The sequence below is a fragment of the Periophthalmus magnuspinnatus genome, chromosome 16, assembly GCF_009829125.3.
Source record: "Periophthalmus magnuspinnatus isolate fPerMag1 chromosome 16, fPerMag1.2.pri, whole genome shotgun sequence".
NCBI lineage: Eukaryota > Metazoa > Chordata > Actinopteri > Gobiiformes > Gobiidae > Periophthalmus > Periophthalmus magnuspinnatus.
The window spans coordinates 18,239,509-18,258,335 of record NC_047141.1 but is presented as its reverse complement, the minus strand read 5'-3'; the positions used below and the strand labels follow the sequence as shown (position 1 = coordinate 18,258,335).

Sequence of the window (18,827 nt, the reverse complement as noted above, 5' to 3'; positions counted from 1 at the left end):
AATTTCAATGCCACACCCAAAGATATGGGGGAAGTGTCTTGCTACAACACCACATTGCTTCAGATTAGTCATTCAATGTATCAAATAGCCAAATGTATTTGATTTTGCATTACATTTGGGCAGCTAAATGACATTGACATTAATGTGAAGATTAAGTTACACTTGACCCATCCTTCAGTACAGTGGGATAACCTGTCACGAGCAGTGGGTGACAGTGCAGATTCCAGAGACCCATCTCCATTTATTGGGCAAAGCTTGGTCCAGGCTGCCTTAGCTGGAGGATTTTGTTTATGATGCATGTTTCCAAATGAATGCAAGACAACCACCCTGAACTGTGCAGACTATAATTCTAATTGCCACTGACTTACTCAACCATGCTGTTTGCTTACCAAGTATTTTAGTGGACTTCTTCAACTTGAATAGGCATGAATAGGCTTAAAAGTGCACTCTCATATCTAACATGCAGAGAGATGTCCCAGGACAGCTGCACTAAAACACACAGCACCATTATCCTGTCCTAATTACACCAGCTCTGAGTCAACCTCTCTCCTCCTCTGGGGTCCTCTTCTGTGAGCTCCCACTTTCATTTCTACAGCATATTTCTCACAAGTGCTTCCTTCCTGTCACGGTTGTCGTCCTTATTTGGGTGCAGGAAACTCCCTCTGGGCTTGTTAGATGCTTAACTAGTTCAGACGTGTGGAGCAGATCTGTGTTGTATGGATGTTAACTAGTAAAGACAGGCAAAAGCACCTGTGTCACACTCAGGGGGCAGTTGCTGAGTTCAAGTAGAAGGTTCTTGACCTACTGAAATATACACTACTGATGCTTGTATTTGTGCTACTGTAAAAAAAAAAAAAAAGAAAGAAAAGAATATATATATATATATATATATATATATATATATATATATACCGGTGTATATATAATCCTCACCCTCTACGGGTGGTCTCATCCCCTCTTTTCCACACTCAGGACCATAGGCCTGGGAGCTTTTAAGGATCTGCACAGTATCTTTGCTGTTCCTAGTATTGAGCTTTTCTGGACTGAGATGTCTGATGTTTTTCCTGGGATCTCCTGTAGCTACTCCTCCAGTTTGGGGGTCACTGCCCCGAGTGCTTAGTTTATCATGTTACTTTTTCCTGATGTTCCCATCACTTAGTACAGCAATGTCCACCACAACGGCTTTGCTCTGTTCTTTATCCACCCCCACAATGTCCGCTTGGGTCGCCATCACCATTCTGTCAGTCTGTATCTAGAAGTCCCACAGGATCTTGACTCAATCATTCTCCACTACCTTTGGAGGTATTTCCCATCTTGACCTTGGGGTTTCCAGTCCGCACTCTCCACAGATGTTTCTGTACACTATGGCCACCACTTGGTTATGCTGCTCCATGTCTGTCATCTTGCTCTCTGCAGTTATGTTCTGGATTGTCTCAGGGGCCTCTTTGCACAGCCTACACCTTGGGTCTTGTCTGGTGTGGTAGATCTGGGCCTCTATTGCTCTAAAGCTCAAGGCCTGCTCCTTTGCAGCCAGGATGAGTGCCTCTGTGCTATTGGTAGGATTTTTTGATATCAGCCGCTTCGGTTATGTTCCGTTGGTACATCTCATGCATGGGCTTGTCCTTCCATGATGGTTCCTCCAGCATCTCTTCCTCTGTGCTCCACTGTCTGAGACATTGGCTGAGCACGTCATCTGTTGGGGCCTTGTCCTTGATTGTTTCATCCTGGACTGCGGCTCTCAGGCTCACTAGTCCTCGGCCTACCTCCTTATGGCTCACGTACAGTCTCAGGGTGCTGGATTTGGGATGGAACGTGCCATGCATGGTCAGGAGCTTTCGGGTCTGAACATGTCTGGTATGTATCTCCTCTTTTGGCCAGCTTATGATTCCTGCTGGGTATATATATATATATATATATATATATATATATATATATATATATATATATATATATATATATATATACATATACTTTTTGACATCTAAAATGAAGATAACACTGTATATTTTGTTTTGTTTTTTTACCTGTACACTTTGTATAACACTTTTGTGTTGCTTATGAAATCCATGAAGTACTACAGAGGCTTCTGCTCCTGAACCTCTGCGCACAGCGTCTGCAAATCGGGACTGTATCTTTACGCAGGACTGTAAGCTGTCGTCTGTGAGGTGTGAGTGGTATTTGTTTTTAACATAGTTCTGCGAGTGTGATGCTTATTTTGAGCGACAAAAAATAATAAAATATAATTTTATTTTAATATTTCAAGACCACAATAATCTTCCAATTTAAACTACAATTTAAAAAATAACTAACACAAGCAAAATACATTTCAATTAAATACGTATAATTTATTTTCCCAAGCCACGTGGAGCCTGGGAAAATAAATAAGGGTGAAAGAGCCACATGTGGCTCTGGAACCGCAGGTTGCCTACCCCTGGTTATGGCATTTTGTAACTGTTGTGTTTATCCAGGGGTTTTGTATCTTGATCTGTTGCCTCATTACCTACAGTTAATTACCATGTATTTTTATTATTCTCTCAAAGCTCTGTTCATTTGCTGAATTGTTCCCCTGGGGTTTGTTAAGTCTTCAGCATTGCGTTTTGATGGATCCCAAATGGCTTTCTTGGAAAAGTAGTGAGATTGTTTTTTTGTTGTTTTTTTTTTCTTTTTGTATGAGCAAATTAAATGATTGGTTGTGTTTTACTTTGAGAGAAAATGAATACTCCCACACAACCCTTTTTACAGATGATGAAGTAACTTGATATTGAACTAACGTACATGTCACTTCATATTTTTGCCAACCAAATTATGTCCCATGGGAATCCGTTCATCTAACACAGCTGACTGGGCTTATTTGCATACTTTCCCAAAATCAAATACCATCACAATCAAGTACAAATTGCAGTGCCTTTCAGTGAATAGGTTGTGGGCTGAATCCTTGAGTTGCTAATAACAATTTGTGTGAAGGCCGTATGTCTTCCTTGTCTAACTGTAGGTTCTGTTATAGCCAACCATAATTTTGTGATTTGCTCCAGCTAACATAATGCGAGTTTGAATGCTTGTCCATGAAGCTATTGTCAGTAGTGTTTCCATCTCTATTCTCCCAAATTGATAAATTCAAGCTTTTCTTTTTGTTTTTCATAATTGTATATTGCCCCTTTGTTTTCTGTAGCAACCATGTTATGTATGCATGTGTCTTCTCTCTGGTCTTTAGTCCTTCTAACGCTTGTTGCTTGTTAGACTCCACACTTTCCTGAATAAGAAAACATGCCATTCTTTCTTGCTAAATCTCTTGCTCTCAGTATCTTTCCCTTTGCTTTGCTTTTCTATGTAAAAATTGAAGTTTGTTATTTATAGCAGCTGTGTGATGTTTGTGTCCTCTTATTTTGTGGCCCAGGTGGAATCGCGGGACACGTTGAACAGCATTGCACTCAAGTTTGACACCACGCCCAACGAGCTGGTTCAGCTTAACAAGCTTTTCTCCAGAGCAGTGGTGCCTGGCCAGGTGTGTGCAACCATGCTACCAACATTACATAACACATAACTCATACTACTAAATGAGTGCATAAAAGGGACTAAAACTGCAGCTGCATGTCAGTCTCAGCTAAACCTTTATGTTATCTATATATTTTATCTGTTATTCAATGAGCTAAATGTCAGATACATCATATAAAATTGTTTGACATATATGCATACAGGTCAACACTTGAAGGCAGAAATATAGCTGTTGCACAGAAAGAAATAATTAGGGCTTTTGGGAAGTGATTTTTATTAATATTTATTAATATTATCATATGAAATTCTTATAAAATTGCCTTCTCAAGTGTTTTCTATGGGGTGTGATAAATAAAAATAAAAAATCCAACATTATATTTGTCTATTTTTTTGGTATTGAATTGTTCTTGGAGATGAGCCACGTTTACCAGTCCTATTGGCAGTCTCTCTCGCTGTGCAAACAATACTGAAAATCCAATTCAGAAGCTATAGCACCACCCTTGAAAATTTTTCTATCTAGCATTAAATCAGGTCACATCTGTATAAGGTTATCAATGGTACAAAATCATTAGTTTCCATCTTAACCACATTAGTCGTTTTAATGCAGTTGACCTGTATTTCTCGTCCATGCGGTAGATATTCTGCAGGTCTAATTAAGGCTGTTATTAATGTCCCTATAGATTGTCCAAGCCTTTGTATTGCCTTATATCATAATGTTACGGCAGCACTGTACTTCATTTTTCATTCAGGTCTAACATGCAGAGGCAAATTGCTTGGAAATTAATACGAGAAGATGCCATTTTCAGTATCCCCATTTAATGACATAGAGAGATGCATAACATGTTTTAAGGTATGCATAAAATGAAAACATTGGTTAAATTTTATTTTGTCTTATTAAAAAACAAATAAAACTGTATTTCAATATTCTGAATATGAGACTTTAAAATGTCTTTAACACACAGTAAATAATACAATCTGCTCCAAACCACATGTTTTTACTGGCTTTGAACCTCGATTAAAATTACCCTAGTTAATTAGAAATTACTGAATCTCAATCTCAATTAAAATAAATTGCACAGCCCTAGCTTGCACATTATTACTCACATATTTATCATTAACAATCATCCTTGTTGCAGTTATTCATCTAATGATGAAAATATTACAGGAAGTTAAGTAAAAATACATTTCACACCATTATCATCACTCTCCCTCTCTGTTTGCTCTGTGCGTGTTATGATTGTGACAAAGTGCTTTTATGTTATTTACCTTGAATAAACCAGGTGTGCATGTGTGTGTGAGACATAGATAGCCCTTTATCTCTATGTATCTGAGTGTGTGTGTTTGCCCGTTGGCCTGTGTAAATACATGGTGCCTTGTGTTTACAGGTCCTGTACGTTCCTGATCCCGAGTACATCTCCAGTGTTGGAAGTTCCCCCTCCCTCAGCCCCATCAGCCCTTTATCCCCCACATCCCCTGAAGCTGATTTAGACAAAGTAACGGTATGTTGACCACGCAAATTATTGCACACACTTGACGTTAAAAACTAAATATCTTGAGTTCATCGTAACAGAAGTTAAAGGAACACTATTTAACTTTTCGGGTGGGAGCCGCCACCTGCTTGCATCCATGGAAATGTTACTGATTAGTTTTGTTACAGATTTTTTTCTTGCGTGTATTCAATTACAGTTTCTAAAGAAATACCTTGAAAAACATGCATACTTCCTGTGGGAGGGGCTACCTTGTCATTACCTCGCCTCGGTATGTTTGTATGTTCGCGTCTGTCAAATTATACAACTTTAGTGCCATACTGTGGAACATTTCAGGTGCCTCCATGCAGATCCTCCACCAGAACCTTTAACAATGTAGGCATGGCATTATGACCACGCATACACAAGAGACACTTGTATTATATTACATTTTTATCAGAACCATTGTCTTCGGCAGGAATTTGGTTTTCCATTTTCCTGCTTGCAAGAAGTCGTCAACTAATCATCACCATGGGAAGAGTTCATGTTCCAGCCTTGCATGAAAACCTAGACACACAATTAAAGTAATAGCAGTGCAGTCATTGTCTCTGTCCTAGCACATCCACAAAAGCTCTAATAAATACTGGCCCAGAGCTATCTGCCATTTTTAACTTTTCTAATTGCCATCCTGAAGGTGCTAATTGAAAATAACACACTGCACTTTAGAGGACAGAACATAAAACAGACATGGTGTCATATGCAGCATTTTATATGTTTTTCAAGGCCAAAGATTCTTACAGCTATTTGGTGCTGTAAAGCACATTTTTTCAAGGCGTCATTGACCCTGTTATGAAGTCTATTACACAGACTACAATAACTACATCATAAACAAGTGTATGATGTTTAACTCTCCTTAACATCTCTTAATGGTGTATTTACATTGGTATGGAGTATGAAAAAGCTTATTCATAGATGCCACCTTCATGGAAATAAGAAATGTTGAATCAGCAAGATCGTTTTAGTAACCAGTAATGTGTGCCTTTGTCAAAAATACCCAGGTTATTTTATGTCAAACAATAATATATGTAACATTGTCCATGACATTAAGCATTTTTAATTAATTTATCAGTTGTATTATTTTCAGTTATATTAACAAATTAATTTCAAAAAGTCTTGTGATAAGTTATCCATGTTTATACTATATGCAGTCCTTTTCCTTGTATTGTATTCCTTATTGTTCTGTTAAACCCACCATAACCATCCTTGTCTTCACCAAGCGGCAGTCATGTAATTTGAGCCATCTCCCTTAAGCTACAGTGTCTGCAGCAGCATCAGAATGAGCCAATCATTAAAAGCCACCTAAAGCGGCCAGTTTCCCCTTAAGAATTATCACTGTTTGCTGCTCTCCATGGCAACCAACTTTTTTTTTTTTGCACCACTTTGTAAGAAAATGGCTTCTGCTGTCTTTCATCGTCATCACTGTCACTTCAGTTCCCACATCCTCCCACCACAGCACTGCAAAGCACACACTCTCCCTTACTAATGTCTCCCTTGAAATAAAAGCATTTTTATTATTACTTATCTATTTGGGTCACGCCTCTGAGAGCAAGAAGGGGAGCATATTCTGCGGGTTGGGGGAAAATGGGTTGAGACTGCCATGGAAATTAAGCCTTTAAAAGTGATGCTGGGTCTGATATTTAAAGCGACTAATGAACAAGAGCCAGCTCCCAGACAGGCAGCCAGGCAGCAATTATTGTGTGCAGAAGAGGAAGTGCGCTTGGAGGACAAGAGGACAGCGAGCATTACCTTACCACAGTGTGTGTTTGTGGAGATGTTGTGTGCCTGTGTGTCCATCTTTTTCCTTTTAGTACATGGTATTTTTCCAACTCGACCACCAACCACCAGGTGCCGTTTGAATTTGCAAACAGCAGTGAGAACTGAAACAACTTCTGTTTTGTTTAAAGAAATCCTGGCATCTTTTAATTATGAGTCTAATTGGCTTCTGGCTATGCCCATCACAACAAGGCTCCAAATTAATGTCTGTGGGAGGGTTTGTAAAAGCAATGTAGGCAAGAAATTAGTTGACAAAACAGTGAGAGGAAATACACTTATTTTCATCTTCAGCAGATTATTTCAAAGCCATTTGAAAATAGTTCAAATGTGCTCAGTTGTAGTGACCATCCTCCCATAAAATTGTGTGTGAACTAGTAAATCTCAATAATGAATGAAGATGAGAGTGAACCCATTGTAGTTCGGCTGTGCAAATTTATTTAGCATTTCATTTTATTGAAGATGCTTCAACACAGTCTTCTTCATTTACAACAACATTTAGAAGACTTGAATGAATGAAATGGAGAAGATTGTTGCACATAGAACCAGAGGAGTCAGTGCTCTTTACTCTGGGTCTGCCTGCTGGCCCTGCTAGTGTTGGCCGCACAAAGTAACACATCTTGCAGGCTTAGATCACTATTTGGCTGTCTGGGTGGTGTGCGTGTATTTGTGTGTTTCTATGTGTGTAGGCATTGCCAGCAGGCGGACTTCCCGGCTGTAGTCTGTGCATTTCTTGGCAGTCTCAAGTTCTCGGTCATCTGTACTGGGAGATGTGTCCTCTTTGTCCTGTCCAGAGCTCTGACTCTTAATGCAGCTCACACAGTGTCCACATCACCTTCATCACCTCCACACTATTGGCATCTTGCCGGCCACCCACTCTGCTTGCATCCTTCCTTCCTCTCCTCCGCTGGGTCACAGTCTAAAATTAGCCCTACGATGTAGTTTAGCAGGTCTGGTACCACCCAGTATGTTTTAAAGACTATTACACCTACAGCTAATACACCGATTAGCATACAAACTATATTCTAGCAGGCTTGAAACGCATTGAATTTTAAAATATTCCAGATTGTATGTAACATTACCATGGGACAAACGTCATCTTACCACTTATTGGCAATCTAGTAATTACAAGTTGTTTTAGATTTTACAACAAGGTCTGGGGTTCAATTCCAAGGTCATGTGTAGTTATTCTGTGTGAAGTTTCTTTGTGTGTAGGTTTCTTCTGGTACCCTGACACATATTTTTGTGCATTTTATTAACTCTTTCACTGACTAAAAAATAGAAATTCATGAGATATGATGCAAAGACAGATGATAAACAACAAAAGTGTGAATGAGAAAGAAGAGCAAGACAAAGCAGCCCTCAGAAATATACTCAAATTAGATGTGTGATTTGCCCAGAATCCTTTTCATGTGGTGGTCCGAGATGACGCCATTAAACTCTTGTATTTGTGCTCTTTAGAAACATTGTATTCCTCTCAAGTGCTGTCACATTGTTTTAAAGCTGAATTTCACAGTACTTTATGACTTCTTGTTCATTTGATGTATCCTCCTCATTGTCTGCTCTCTCTTGCAGAACATGGTCATGTCCACAAGGTGGAGCTGTGGATTGATTTTTGATATTCTCCACTGTCAAGGTCAAAGCCTGTTGTGTTACCTGAAGGCCTCCTATGAAATCTACATCTGCTATCTGCTACAGACATGTAGCACTAATATCACTGACACTCACGTATAATATCACCTGTTTTGTTCTTGAAATGTCACAGTGGAATCATTTTAATGCAAACGATCCAGCATACTTTATTCATATTTGCCCCCAGGCCTCTGTGTGAACTATACATTTGTCCATGCAGTTGAGATTTTTCTGTCTTGTGCTTTGAAATGTAGAAAGAGAGTGATAGATTGGAGGCTAAAAGGATATTGATTTGTGTAGCCTAAGCTTTCATATTGCTGCCTGTCTCAGAACTAGCCCTCCCCTGTAGTCTCTCTCTGTAGATCTACTGGCTCCTGTTGGTGGCCACATTTTTCCCAAAATGTGATGCAAATGTTAATTATCATGCAGTAGATATGGCCAGACTGGAAAAGCTACTTGATTTTAGAGATGAATAACAACCTGGTTTAGTGCTGGTTAAAGGTACACTATGTAACTTTTCTGATGGAGTCCGCCACCTGCTTGACTCTATATTATTGCTTTGTCAGGAATGTTCCACAGTATGGCATTTAACTTAAATTTAATTTCAATCTCCATGGAGACAAGCAGGCGATCATTTACAACTCAGATCTGTGGAGAGGCGGTCTTCTCTCTGAATGGATGTTTTTGAAGAAGTTGTTTTAGTAAGAACAACACCACCAGATTATATGGAAACTTCAGTAGTATTGTGATAGTTGTTTTGAAGATATGCAAAATTACAATACTGTGTAAACATCCAAACAAAGTATAATGTGTGCACTTCATCAACAGAACACCATCCTTATATGTATTTATTTATTTATATACAGTTTTGCCAATATAAACCTTGCTCCCCTACTTCTGAAAAGAACTGTGTCCGTACGTCCTTGCCCTCCCTACAGACTCTCTCCTCCCCTCCTTCCCTCCTCACCTCAAACGCCCCTCTGCTACACCACTACAGCCGTTACTCTCAGCCGGAGTGGCACCACTTTCATCTCTAAATTTCTGCCACAGCCCTCCACTCTGCTGCTCATGCTCTTTTTCTCCCTTTGATGTCACACAGTAAAAAAATACTTTATAAAAAATTCCGGTCATTCCAGGATAAGTTGTAAGTCAAGTTGGAGCCATGCTATTTTCTTTTTTTGTTTTTGTTTTATATTTAATGGCACGTGATGTACAGTAATATTATTTTCATCCTTCCCACTTTATGCAGTCACTTCTGTTTTACAGTAAGTGTATTGAGGTTGGAGCCCTAATCACTGTCACGTCATAGCTAATTTATATGATGGTTGTTTTCCTATAGAGAAAATCACAGCTTTTTAATGCATTAATATTACATTTACAATATTTGATACACTATGAATGTCAGCCCATTAAGAGTGTCTTGAACTAGGTATCAAATATGTGTGATATACATTGATTATAATGAGATACAAGGATTTGATTCATTCATCTCTTATCAAGTCACTAGTTTTTCTGTTGAAAAAGAAGGTTCTATGAGCCAATAGGCTACCGCCACTGAAATGAATTGCCCTTGTTCCACAAATAACTGAAAAGTACTGCATTATTAAGTGCTATCATGACATCCTTGTATTACAGTGTGACCAGGCACATAATGAAGCTGTGGATGCCAGTAGCAACATGTAACAGAAAACACTATTCAAAGATCAGATCAGAAGCAGAAGGAAAGTTGACTCCTTATATTGAAAAGAAGTGAGAGGATCTTGAAATGTGTGTTTCATCATCATAATCAGTTCAAATAAGCCCTTAACTTTGATTGTTTACTTTTGATTAGTACATGCAAAATGTAAAAAGTGTTCTGCTTGTTTTATGCTCCCAGCTTTTTTTAAATGACTGTGACACAGCGTTTTCTCATGTACAGTGTGGGACGTGTGATGGCTGTCATTTTGTGACCAACACATAGCATCCCATCTTCAGATGTGTCAGATGTAATCACAGGGAATATTCAGTGCTGTTTATTCAGCCTTTCTCTGAGGGCGGACATGTTTTGGCTCCTGAAGCTGCTCTATCTGTCCCAGGTTTGAGAAGGACAGGAGGAAGGACACAGATGCATGCATTAGCTATTAGTTTTTGAAAGTTTTGGGCTGATATGTCGGTGGTCAAAGGAAAGATGTATTTATTCATTTGACCCTTTTATAACCTAGAAAGTCCAGCTGAGATTCAGAACCTTTTACAGAAAAGACTTGAACACAAAACCTTCTTGTTGTGAGGCGAGAGCAGTAACCGCTGTGCCACCGTGCCTCCTAATGATTTACTTTCAGGATCAAATTTTCCAATTTTAACAACAATGCAGCATTTTAGATTTTAACTCATTATTTGCTCTGCTATTGGAGGCATGATTTGGCTTTGGCAGACCACTCGCCCCCACGCTCTCCTGGGCCGTCAGTGTCTGGGCTACTGGTGCTGTGTGGGTCAGTGACTGCAGGCTGTTTGTGTGGAGCTGGAGACTGTATAAATTCTATTGGGAGACAGAAATAAACTATGTCCAATATTGGAATGACATACATGCAAATGTGAGCTTTCTTACTATAGATCTGGCAAAAGCAGATTTATTTTTAGTCCAGAAGTTGCTGTGTGTTCCAATGGTCAATATATTTTTCTCTATGGACAGATTAACCAGTTAAGGCTGTAATTCTAGTGGCATTGTTAGTAGTACTATAGAAGCTATTCTGTGATTGTGTGGCAACCCCAGAGAGGAAATAAGGTGTTTAAGTGTGGATTATTCAGCATTTGTCTTTTAGAGATAACAGAACTTGTATTTATTTTTGTCAAGAACTAGAAGCTTCCCTGATATAAGACTTGCTGACTCAACTTCTATTTTTATGTTTTTACAGCTCCTCCCACACACTGCTCCCCAGTTTTGCTTTTTCCTCTCTCCTATCCCCATGTTTTACTGTCTTCTTTGCCCTCCTGGATTAATAAATCTCTTGGTACGATCACTTCATCCCAGTTTAGCCTTATTTCCTCATTTGCCCTTAAAGGTGAACTATCACATTTACTTTCACTGTAAAAAAATGTATTATTGACATCTGAATATTTATTTCCTTTATATATAATTGTGCAGACCTTAAATGTTACATATTATGTTCTCTTAGAAAATGTCATTTTTTTTACCTACCCCCTATCTCAGCCCACTTCTCTGTACTTACTTGTGATTAGCTTGCAATTATAAAAAAAATCAGATTCTGATTTATATATGTAGGGTTCAAAAATCACATGGCCTTTTTTCAACAACAAAAATACCAATACAAACATGATCTTGGTGGAGTGCAGGTGCGGATCTGGGTAAGGAAAAGGTTTTCAATTCATTAGATATGTGTGAACCCACATGAAACCACGTTGCTTTAGGCAATATGTGCCACAGTTGTTGTAGTTTGTGTAACAGGCAATCTGCAAGTAACCTGCTCAAAGTACATACCAGACCTGCCTTGCAGTCAGACTAAATCCGTCATAACCCTTGGTTGTTTGATTTCCCCTTCCTGACATGAGCAAGACTGGCCCACTCAATGGGAGTGTTTGTGTGAGTGTGAATAGTTGCCTGGTGGTAGATTGAGTGGCAATGGACGTAGAAAAGAATATACTGTTTTTTATCTCCTATATTTCTTTTTTCCCCTTAAATCCTCTCACCTACCAGCCCGTCATGTCTTCCACTGTACCCACTCACCAAACACCAGTCTGTCTGATCCCACATAATGTCTCAGACTTGCCCCATTGATGCCATTCAGACAGACATCACACCAGCAGACCCACCACGCCTTGTGTTTCCAGCCCAGCACACTCACCATCTGTGGCACACCGCACTGTTTCTATAGAGATGAATAAGCTGTAACGAAATTGTCCAAAAGCATACAGTCTGTGTCAACATGAAAGAATGTATCATAAAAAAACACCTAAATGTACACTCAAATCATACCTACTAAGGGAAGTAGTGTTTTTGACCCTATTGGTTTGTCTGTTGTAATAGTAGGATATAATATTTTATGGCCTGTAAGCATATTTTCTCATAGCTTTTGGGAAATGGAATGATTGGGAATGATTCCTAAATAGTGCTATAATGTGGGAAGGATTTTGCTCTGGAGATGTTTGACTGATAAATGAAAATGTTATAGTAGAATTTTTCTCACATTTTAAGGAAATGCCAGTAAAATGCCATAGTTGCTTCAGGTCAGGTTGTGGTATTTCTTCATTATTCTATCCCTGTGATAAAGTACTATAATAAATTGTAAAGATCGCACTAGATTATTATGGAACATTTTTGGATGGATGTGACAACTGAATACCCTATAAAGAGGTTTTCTTCATGAAATAATCTAGTCTTGGTTTGGGGAGAAAACGTTGACTAGACCCTACATATTATTAACCATAATGATGGCTAAAAGTTTTCCTTGATACGTGTATTTTTTATTGAGGTATCTGATTATAGTATTTCATTGTACTAATATTATCTGCATATGCCACATACTGCAAATGTCATATTCATCAATAATGTGGAGATCTCTTCACATTAGACTGCACATGCCATTTAAAGAAACAGCACAGATACATTCACCCACAGGCGTTCTGTCGTATCTTGGCTTTTAATGTACAGACTGCAGTGATGACGCACATAGCGGAGGTTTTGTTCTGGAGGTCAGTCAGAGGTGTGTGTCTACAATGATAAAACTGTACCTAGACATGTTGGGAGAATAGGAGCAGTAGTTAAGGCTTAGGTCTCTGTTTTACTCTTACAATGATTAGACATCCATGATCCCACATACAATTATCTTGGTGGTGGTTAAGGTGATTATATTGTTTCAGAAGGATTGGCTAGAGAAAGTAGATTTGCATTAATAGCATTCTATCTTTGTATACAATTTCTAAATTTCTATTTTATAGATTTTTTTTTATTTTTATTTTTTTTACAAAACTGATTAATATAACCTTAGCATCTATCTTTGATCTGGTTTATTTTCATTGTCCCTTCCTCTCCCATTGTAGGACTCTGATGGCCCACCCAGACCAGAAGGGGTCCATCCGCCCGTGTTTTCAGCTCTGCGTCAGTCCAGAGTGGTCTCATCCACCTCCGAAGAGGAAGAGGCTCTCACAGAGAAGTTCCTCAAGATCAACTGCAAATACATTACTGATGGAAAAGTAAGCCTTTTCTTATCAGCTATACTTTTACTTTTGAATGTTTTTTGTTATTCACAAGGTTTGGTCTAAAATGAGTACAAAAAAGCCTGTCACTTATTTTCAGGTCAAATTACAATTGATCTAATTTGCACCAGATATTTGACAAGTTGTGTACTGTGTTAAGTTTGTTCCTGTGCCAGCTATTTAAAAGAGTTACTCAAATGCTATTAAAAAATGCTATTTGCTCTTGTAAACTGCCATCCTACAGATATGTGTACGTTATGCCTATCTTAGCTAAAACTGCAAGTGTTCAGTCTAGACTCCAACATTCATTGTATCGAACCAGATCTGATTCACTCCCAGCTACCAAATGAAAGCACTGAAGTGGTCAGTGCTGCCAGTCAATACCTTCTACTTGATTTAGGACATTTGTGGGCTCAAATGGATTCGGCCTCTGGTTCTGTATGGGCACTTTTGATTACTTTTAGTCTAACATGCCTGTTTCTGATTGATTAAATGTAAAAAGAAACATTATCTGGGATTCTGAGAATGTAGTGTAGAAAAATAAAAAAAGCCTTTCATTATATTAATGAAAACTTGATATAGAAAGTTGTAGTTGACACAAATTTTGATCTTTGTAGTACGATCTTTTACTTTCATTGTCTTGGTTATTCTGGATTAGACCTATTTTTTATCCAAAATTACCCATGGTTTATAATTTACATAGACCGTAATACGTTTTCCTTAAACACAAGAGAAAGTCATTGCTGTTTGTTATGTGTGTAATTTTAGGGTGCAGTGAGCGGAGTGTTGTTGGTGACACCCAACAACATCATGTTTGACCCCCACCGGATGGATCCGTTGGTGCAGGCCCATGGGTGCGAAGAATACGGCATCATGTGTCCGCTGGAGGAGGTGCAGTCGGCCGCCATCTTTAAAGAGATCACTGACCCCAAGATCAGGGACACCGTACCTGAGTAAGAAACTATAGGTTTAAACCAAATGATAATCTAAACTGAAAAAACTCTCAAACTTAACATTAATGTAAATAGCTTTGCCTTGTAGTGGTAAGGACCTTTTGATGGCCTTATTGGGAGAAAGAGTCACCTTCCGTTCTAATATGTACACTTGAATATAGTAATTATTAGACTAATGCTGAAAAGTCATAAGAAATCACTTATGGGCATTTGTGGTTCCAATAAATGTGGTACTTATAAATATAGTATACGTTTTCAATTTTGATCGTTAACTTTTTGAAAGGGGTGCCAATATTAGTGGAGTGGAGACAATTACTAACCTATTAATATACTGTGGATAGGCTAAATCAAGCGGTGAGTGCAAGAAGGTCTATACATGTAGTTAGTGAAATAACATGCAGCATTACAAGCTACAAATGAGCTCTAACTCAGATTTACTCCCACATAAATCAGCCAGGCTTTAAATGTGCCTTCACAAAGTAATTCTCCATTTTCCATTCACATAGAAATGCACCTAAGTAGCTGTAATCGCTGTCATTCTCTGCTGCACGCCTGGTCAGATTGCATCAGCAGTGAACCAGCAGTCTAATCCTTTCCCCTCCACATAGCAAAATAAAAAGGAATTTGCAATTACGGCAGGGTTAATGAAGTATGGCTGCACCCTCCTACACTGATGGCTCACCTCTCTATGCACAAGGAAGCAGCCTCCTTCATGGTGTTTCCACCCACTGTTTAGTCTGCAGTTTTTTTCTGTAATTGTTTTTGCAGCTCTAGTTATGGTGCTCTAGACATGTGTAGATCAGTGATTCTCAAACTGTGGTCTGGTGCCAATGGTGCATGAATTTTGGTTGTACTTTTTTTCATAGGCAAAAAGCTCAAGCAGCTCATTCACTATTTGCCTGTTTGTTCCGCAGTGACCTGGAGCCACTGCCCTCAGAGAGACACCCATCGCAGCAGAAGGAATTGGAGCCGCGCCTCAGGGAACCAGGGGCCAATGATGGCAGTGGTAGCACGGCCCCGCGCAGCACTGAGGGGTCCATCTCTGAGGATGTCTTCACTGAATCTGAGCTGTCCCCTATCCGCGAGGAGGAGCTGGTGTCCAACGAAGACCTGCACATGGACAAGTCCTCGGGCGCATCCACTGAGTCTGTGCAGACCGTGACCCAGGTGGAGACCCCTAAAGCAGAAACACCTAAAGCAGAAACACCTAAAGCTGAAGAAGCGGACTCTCAGGTTGGCGGCAATGGCCAAGCTTCTGGATCTGTCTCCCAGGTGACGGAAGAGGCCACACCCCCAGTCGAGACAACCCCCGCCCCTGCAGAGGACAATCCACCAGACACTGCCACTGAAAACCAGTCAGCCATGGGATCTAAGCAGCACAGTGTAGAACAGGCACCAAGCACACCTACTACCACCAGCACTACCACCACTAGCCAAGAGCTGGATCCCAGCAACAGCCACTCTCACCCAGTGTCTCAAAGCTCTGTCCCTAACCCCACAGGTGCTCCAGATAGCTCCACAACCACTGCTGTCCCATCCAGTCCAAAGGAGACAGTCGTCTCCAAAACAGACACTATGCAACAGGACAAGGAGAGGAAGGGGAGTGGAGAAGAGACGCAAAAGGATGGATCGCAGGAATCAAGAGAGGGTAAATATGCTTTCAAATCAGAACTGTAGTCCCTAGAACCTAGTGTTTTAATTTTATTGCAAAATACCTGGAATAGTTTTGTTATATCAATTATGTTTGAGTAATTATTCGGTCCACCTCCTTCCTAAAAGTGCTCTAATTATGTTCAAATTGTCTTGACTAACCTGTTTTGTCTGCGTTTAATATAACTCATTTTACATTGTGCAGCTCTACATTGCATCCCCTTTCAACTGTATCAAAGCAAATGTCTTTCCTCAGTAGAATTTCTCATGTTAGCCCCCGATAGCCTTGTGTCCCTGTGTGGCTTGGCTCTAGTAATGAGAAAATAAAGATGTTGAGAAAGTGCTGGCCCTGTTGTTATCTATGTGTGTGGGCTAGTGAGGCCTCCGTAGCTTTATGCAGCCTTTTGATCTTTAGCTCTGGTGGTCTGCACAGCACCTCCAGGCGATAAGCTAAAGCCCATCAAACGGCACAATGCCACAAACATACCTTGTAACCGGAGGGGATATGAGGCAGCGATTTAACCTGACATCAAAACACTTTCAGAGCGATCTTATTTATTTAGCGTTGCTCTGAAAGTTGGTTTTGACATGGTATTAGACTAGTACTATTTCATATAAAATATAAATCTCTTCTTTGGCTTTCCTCCCATCCTTGTGTCTAGTGATTGTAACCTGAGCAGTCATTTTGAGTACTTGTGTCCTAATTATCTAAATTAAATGAATTTGAGATTTCAGGTTTAAAATAATGTAGCTCAAAAGGTCCAAATAAGCCAAATACAAACTCTTGTAGACTAAAAGCCTTGGAGTTTCTATTTCTTATCTAACTTTAATTTGCTATTTTGAAATTATGAATGATCATAAATTATTAAAATATATCACAAACATAAACTGCAAACTGTTATTGCTGCTCCCTACTTCTGCTACAATGATACTATATACTACACTTATACTATAAGCATTTCTACCACTCCTGCCACCATTTCTCATACCATTTCCACAATAATTTTTGCTTCGGAATAACTACTGCTGACATTAACTTGTGACATGTTGGTAACTGTGATTGGCGTTGTATTGTTTTATCTGAGAAAAGCTTCTGCCTGTCAGCCTCAATGACTCACTTAGTCCCACTCGCTAGTGAGACATGTCACTGTGGTCTCTCAGTGATTTCTCTACTTCTGAAGAAACAGACCAAACCAGTGGGAGAGAAATTATCCTTTTCTTCCTCTGCAATTATTGTCCCGCAGAGTGCTGGGTTACAAAAGCTCCCCTAATGCACAGGCGTCTCTCAGCAGGCCTGCCCTTTATTCTGCACACATTAGCTCCAGCGGCAACAGCTTCAAAAACATGACGCATTAAGACGAGTTTGATTTCAAAATCAAATTGGTTCCCCTAAGATTTTAGCTGCTAATGCATATTAGTGTTTTGTGTCATTTGTCAAGCCACTTGTGTGAGTTTTTTTAATAGGTTCTGTTAGTTGTATTGCTTCAATTATGCCTAATTTATTTACCTCCTATAGGTACTTCCCTATCTTAGTTTGTTTTTGTGTAGTCTAATAACTACCATCTGCCTAGTAGTTGTTCCAAACCAATAATAAATAGGACAAAAAAACTGATCGATTCTAATGTCAGGACTAGACTATAGCTATACTCACTGCCTCATACTCAGAAAGCATGGTGTATCTCGTTTTTTTTGTGAAAGAAGATCTTATAGCACTATGTTAAATAAATCCTTTGTTTATTGTGGTTATAATGTAACAGAGGGGGTCTTGCGTGGCCTTGTGACAGTGTGAGTAATATGTTTTGCAGGCTCAGTGTCGACAGAGAAGAGGAAGCAGCGTTCTCACAAGTTTCTGTGTCTGCGAGTGGGGAAGCCCATGAAGAAGACGTTTGTGTCCAATGCCAGTGCGTCCATGCAGCAGTACGCTCAGCTGGGCAAGAAGCATGAGTACTGGTTTGCTGTGCCTCAAGAAAGGTCAGGGCCAATACTGCTGTTAAAAAGTATTATAATGTAAAATTTATAAGCTTTCATTTACATTAATATAGTATCATTTCTATGTTATATGACCAACTGTATGTTAACAAACCTTCCAATTTAATAGATACCATTATCCTTGAGTTCTTATGAATATTCTAGTTTAGTGACAAAAAGACAGTGGATGTTATTACTTTAGATTCAGAAAGCATTTCAGTTCTCTCAGTATAGTATAGTATAGGTGTAGTTTACTCACACTGAGACATTACTTGACAAAGTTATATATATAAGAGGCCTTGGTTTATATTTCCGTAACCCAATCAAAAATCTTCTCTTTGTTAGAAAAGATTTCCCTGCTCCTCCAGGCGATCTCCCTGCACTACCTCACCAGGCGGCCATGTATAATTAATATAATACTCACTCATAAAATAGACACACACACTTTGGGATTGCTCCTGTAAAGAATCAGCTGCCTGAACTCATCATGAATGGCATATTTAAAATTGATGAACTTCTCCTGTCCTAAGCTAAAATTGATTGTGTTTTAAATGATCTCAATATAGCTACAACATGTTTATATATTTCCTGCTATGCTTGGTTGCTCTTGTTGATTCGATCTCGCCAAGTCAGCAGTTGGTTTTAA

At 39.3% G+C, this 18,827-nt stretch overlaps 1 protein-coding gene across 3 annotated transcripts in view; it reads left to right on the top strand.

The window, feature by feature from the left end:
• Window positions 1-18,827, top strand: part of oxr1a (oxidation resistance 1a) — a 133,010-nt gene that overhangs the window by 100,534 nt on the left and 13,649 nt on the right. For all 3 annotated transcript variants that reach the window (XM_055227528.1, XM_033981697.2, XM_033981698.2), the window contains 6 exons: window positions 3,395-3,502; window positions 4,878-4,991; window positions 13,455-13,607; window positions 14,379-14,563; window positions 15,478-16,211; window positions 18,019-18,184. In XM_055227528.1, the coding sequence (XP_055083503.1) occupies window positions 3,395-3,502; window positions 4,878-4,991; window positions 13,455-13,607; window positions 14,379-14,563; window positions 15,478-16,211; window positions 18,019-18,184 (1,460 nt within the window). The remainder of the gene's footprint in view (window positions 1-3,394; window positions 3,503-4,877; window positions 4,992-13,454; window positions 13,608-14,378; window positions 14,564-15,477; window positions 16,212-18,018; window positions 18,185-18,827) is intronic.